General features: G+C 41.2%; 1 protein-coding gene across 1 annotated transcript in view; it reads right to left on the bottom strand.

Annotated features, from left to right (window-relative positions):
- The window catches only part of GNE (glucosamine (UDP-N-acetyl)-2-epimerase/N-acetylmannosamine kinase), a 59,368-nt gene extending 54,128 nt beyond the window's left edge, over positions 1 to 5,240 (bottom strand). Inside the window, exon 1 of the mRNA XM_005883954.2 lies at positions 5,082 to 5,240. Within this exon, the coding sequence (XP_005884016.1) occupies positions 5,082 to 5,222 (141 nt within the window). The 5' untranslated portion in view covers positions 5,223 to 5,240. The remainder of the gene's footprint in view (positions 1 to 5,081) is intronic.
- Between the last annotated feature and the right edge of the window lie 386 nt (positions 5,241 to 5,626).

Below are 5,626 nucleotides of genomic sequence, written 5' to 3'. Positions count from 1 at the left end.
GGACTATCTTTGTGTATTTTAAGAGTTTTACCAAAATTACACAGTTTTCTTAGAAGTATATACATGAATCTTCAGGATTTAAAGTGTGTTATTCAGAAAACTCCAGCCAATTGGGCCTCAATTATAAATATAAACAGTATTCTCCACATTTTTGGGCTTTATACGAAAATTCTTAGGTCTAGAAACAGCAATTCTTAATGTTTGAAAGCACTTTCAAAGGAAAAACACCATTTAAATTAACCGGAATTGTAAACATTATCAGTACTCTCGTTATTTCACAGCTTTCTACCTCTAATCTCGGTGATTGAAAAAGCCCATAAAGATAGAACAGCTCTATTCACTAGTATTGCAAGTGTTACTTCCATGTTTGTAATCATTTCCCGGGACTATCTGCCGGAGTCCATTCATTGTCTTCACTAGCTGAGTTTAGACAGAGACCCCCCAAAAGCTAGTAGCCATTGAAAGTCCTAGTAAAGGTCAGGGCTGTGCACCACTCAGTTAATTTAGATAATAATCTTGAAGCATCCCCACCTTAGTTCCCTTAATTCCTCCGATAGTTATGTAGATCCTTGTTGATTATTGTTAATCAGTTACTCTGCCTACACTTGGAAATCTATTGATGAGTTAATCTGATACTTTTGTCTACTCCTGGAAATTGCAGATCTGTGTGTCATTGAAACTTCCTTACCCTAAGGGCTACTCCAGATCAATAAAAGATTGGAGCAGCCTGAGCATGGGAGGAAGTCCTTCCGGACTTGCCCGCCTGGTGCCCCAATATTGCAAAATTATCTCGTGTCTTTTTCTCTCATTTGTTGTGCGGCTCCACTTTCAGATACCGAACCCTACTCCACGCAGAACGTGGAGGGAGTGTTACTCGACACTCATTCTAGATCTGGGCCCATAATTTCAATTGCCGGCTAGACATTTCCTCACCTCATACTCAATATATAAAATTTAGTTTGGTGTTTTTCCTCTTGACTTCCCCATTTCTCTTAATGGTATCCCTTACCACTTTCATTCAGACTGAAAATCATGGAGTCATATTGTAATATTCTCTCCTCCTCTCTCTCTCGGTCTCTGTTTCTCTCTCTAACTTTTAACATCCAATCTCTCAAATTCTTCAAAATGTGTTTTGTGGGAGTTTTTTTTGGCATCTACTCTTCCCTCCCATTTCTAACATCACCACCTTAGTTCATTCAGATCTTTATCTTTTTATTTCCTTAATTCTGAGATGTCTATGTTTTCACGATTTTACATACCTAAATTCAAGATTTATTTTTAATCATTGTACACATTTAATGTAGAGATTTTTTATTGTAATTAAGCAAATATGGCATCTCAGACCTGGATTACTGTGCTTCTCCTTGCTCTTCCAGCCTGCATTCCCTGCTTCTCGAATCTGTCCTGCACACTAGTGTCTGATTAATCTACTTAAAAGCCTGCTTTCACCAAGTCACTGCTTTGCTTAAGAAAAACTTCCATGTCTCCCCATTCCCTGTTGGGTAAAGTATGCCTAGGGGGTCAACTTTGGCATTGAAAGTCTCCAACGATCATGCCCTGACCTCTTCCCGGCCTGACCAACATGACTCCCCTCCCCGGGTCCTTCTGCCCTGAACAGACCGCTGTCTGCCTCTGTTGATGTCACTCCCCACAATTAAAAGGCGATTCCTCAGCTGCTTATAGCCTACTCAGACTTCAAGTCCTTCTCTGTTGTGGAGTTAGCTCTGTTAGGTATACTTGTCTCCCTGATATATCCTTATCCTTGAATCATGACTTATTTAAGAAATACAGTCTCATCAGCATTGAGTCAAATGAGGAGACCACAACTCTTATCGAAGAGTCATTTCCATCCCCATTCTTTTCCCTCTGGCTAGTCCAGTTCACTTGCATTCAACTTCCCCCATCTCCCCTCTGCCAGCACCGAAGCTAATGATCTTAGTAGTATTACAACAAGGTTGCTTATCTTTATAGTGAATCGAGTGTAAAAGAGCATGGTGAGTTGAGGAACAAAGAGAAATTTAGTGGTGTTATAAGATAGATGTGTGGAGGCAGAAAGCAGCTGGACATGCAGCTCAGATGTGGGGTAAGGCCAGGTCAGTGGGGGCCCTGAGTGATGTCATGCTAAGGAGGCCAGGCTTTCTCCTCGCTAGAATTGGGAGGTTTTTTTAATCATGAGAGTGACATGATCATATTTGCTTCATTAGAGTTGTGGAAGATGAGCTGGGAAGAGGAGGAAGGACTAGAAGAAGGGAGGCCAGTTAAGAATTAATATTTCAGGACCTGAATTAAGGTGATGGACATGGAAATGAAGTGTGAGCGAGAGGACAAAATCAAAAGAATGTGGAGAAAGAATGGACAGAACTTGATGGCAGAAGGAATGATGATGGAAGAGAATAGCTGATGTTTCTACTTCAAAAAACTGGATGACTGGCAATGCTCTCATCTGAAGGAAAGGAGAAGCAGGTGTGGATGGGCTAGAGGAGCCGAGAAGCTGAGCTCTGATTAGGACATGTGGAATTTGCAGCACCTAAAGGACATTTTCATAAGATTGAGGACCTGGAGAAAGATATGTGATGAGGCATAATTCATCCCCCAAACTTTATATCTATTTTTTTAAAATATATTTTTATTGCCGAAACCGGTTTGGCTCGGTGGATAGAGCATCGGCCTGCGGACTGAAAGGTCCCAGGTTCGATTCCGGTCAAGGGCATGTACCTGGGTTGCAGGCACATCCCCAGTAGGAGATGTGCAGGAGGCGGCTGATCGATGTTTCTCTCTCATCGATGTTTCTAACTCTCTATCTCTTTTTTAAAAAAAGAAATTTTTTTAAAATATATTTTTATTGATTTCAGAGAGGAAGAGAGAGAGAGATAGAAACATCAATGATGAGAATCATTGATTGGCTGCCTCCTGCACGCCCCCGACTGGGGATCAAGCCCGCAACCCAGGCATGTGCCCTTGATTGGAATCGAACCTAGGACCCTTCAGTCCGCAGGCCGACGCTCTATCCACTGAGCCAAACCAGCTAGGGCTATATCTATTTTGAAATCCATTGTTACTTCTAGCCCAAGGCACCCAACTGCATTTCTTGTCCTACCTGTCTCACCAGCTTTTCTAAGGCCCCTGACTCCCGGTCTGTTATACATTTACTCTTGGCCAGTTCAGAGCTCTTTTTATACTACTTTACACAAAGCAGTTATCTCAATCTTAGACAGTTGGACTCTCAGACATGATTAAATTTACTTTTACAGGATAAAGTTCTGCGGAAATCCGGGGACGTCAGTTTATTGTGTTTAACTCTCAGTGGGGCTTTCCTGGCCCTGTGCCCTCTTTGCCAGCTCACTTTTTCCAACTGTCCAGTCTTTCCTGCGCTCCAGCTGCTCTTCTCTTAACCCCTTCTTTACACTTTTGGTCACTGTCTCATTCTTGAAACTTCCTTTTTCCTGGGTTTCCATGACACCTCCTGATTTTCCATCTACCTCAAATCTCTCTATACTTCCTCAAACGTCTCCTTAAAAATTAATGTTTCCTAGGAGTCCCTATTTAGCCTTTCTTTCATCTCATTTTAGTAAACATCTAGTGTGACCCCATCCTCTTGCATGGCTTAACACAACCAGTGAAATTTGTTTCTAAATCTGAATCTCTAGCCCAGTCTTCTCTGTCCAAATGCAAACATCCAACTCCTTTGCCAGCATCTTCATGTGGCTGTGTTCCACAGGCACTTCAATCGGCTCACTAAAATGAAGTTTTTTCTTCTCCATAAACTTGGGCTTTCTCCATTCTAAGTCTCGGTGAATGGTATTATCATCCACCTCTAACCTGGGAGGAATCCTTGACCTCTCCACCTTTATCTCCCAAATCAGTCTATCATGAAATCCTATCAACTTTAGATTTTAAATGAGCATTTTCCTAGAAGAGAACATGGTGTGATTGAAGAGAACAAGAAGGGGGCAAGAATAACATGAAAAGGGGAGGACTAGCCTGACAGGAGGGAAGTTTTGCTGAGGAATATCGGAAAATATCAAGTGGGAGGGAACCTCGGAACAGAGCTTAAAGGCGATACACAGTATTTCAGAGTTGATGTATGTGGTCATAGAACCACCAGATATCAGCAGGTGGGTGAAATGGTCATTCCAAGGCACATTTTTAAAATGTCAGCCACTTGAAAAATGCAAGTCAGAGCAACTCTTACCTTTGTAACTAGAAACAACCATTTCTTAGGTTTTATTGAAGACATGAGGAAAAAACTAAGAAGTTCAAACTAGAAGTTGAGAAAATCTGACCTTGAATTTAAATGTAAGTACAAATGCTACTAAAAAATAAATTTTCATTGAAGGAGGCAAATTGAAATTAGGCTTAATAGTATAGCTAGAAGTAGACCATGTTGAAAATAATTGCAAGAATGATATTTGATTGAAAAGTGCTTACAAGCCATTCCTTAACTATAGATCATCTTTAAATTGAATATATATATATATAATCACCAAATTGAAATGTGATGATGATTTCCTAAAACATCTGAATTTCCACATTTCAACAAAAATGTAGGTTAAATAAATGACATTATAATATAGCACACTATCTGACATACTGATCAGCATGGCCATTTCCATTTTATTTGGACATTTGGATACCATATAACACAGAGTAAGTGCACTCCCTCCCTAACGTGGCTAGTTAGTAGTTGAATAAGTGGGAGAAAAAAAGCACAGACCAGGCAGCTCCACGTACCATGCTTCAAAAGCAAAGGAACGAATAAAAAGAGTTGCAGCAAACTTTCACTTTGGGAAATAAACTACATTTATGAAGCAGAAGGTTCCAGAAGCAGGAGCAGATCCACTTCCCTGGATGACAGAATGAGGACTGTGAAGGAGAGTTCGTGTTCAGCTTTCAGTTTAGAAATGCTGGGAGGCCGTTCGTTTCAGCGCAGCAGCCAGGAGACGAATGGGAACCAGAAAATGACCGGCATGAGTTGGCAGTGATGATGGATGTGACCGGTTTAGAACCAAAGCTCTCCTCTTCTCCCTTTGTTTCCCATTGCAGTTTCCATGATAAAGCTCCCCAACTGCTCAGTTACTTACGTGAGGTCCTGGAAAGCACAGCTCCTGGTAAGAACACACACTGATTTCCATCCCGCAGCACCAGCTCTGGACCCAGCGTTGTTGAGTCGAGGAGCAGGGCAGCTGTTTGTTCTGTTGGTGTAGCTGCAACAGAGCAGTCATTAATAAGCGTCTGATTCCCCGACTAAATCCTGGGCCCCGCCTCTCTGAAAAGGAAGGAAAAAATATGTGGCTCTAAATTCTTCCTGTCTTCCTGGACAGTGGCTTGCAAGGAGGAGGACATTGAGTGTCTGAGTGGCCCTTCCCTGTTTTTGATATTTCTACCTGATGATTTTATTTTCCACTAGAAAGATTAGTTTCTTCTGAGTTTCATGAAGACAGAAACAAAAAACTACATTCAAAGTCTCAATAGTCTTTTCACATTGTTTTCACACATGACCCATTCGAAATATTTATTAAGATACCACCTTGAGCCGAAAAGTGAAATAAAGACATTAAACTAGGGATTCAAGTTTTCTTAATAGTCACAGGCCTCGACAGATTGAATACCCTTAGTTTCATGAGAT

This window comes from Myotis brandtii, unplaced genomic scaffold, assembly GCF_000412655.1.
Source record: "Myotis brandtii unplaced genomic scaffold, ASM41265v1 scaffold806, whole genome shotgun sequence".
Classification (NCBI taxonomy): Eukaryota; Metazoa; Chordata; class Mammalia; order Chiroptera; family Vespertilionidae; genus Myotis; species Myotis brandtii.
Note: the sequence above shows the minus strand (reverse complement) of the source record. Positions and strands in the feature narration are given on the sequence as shown.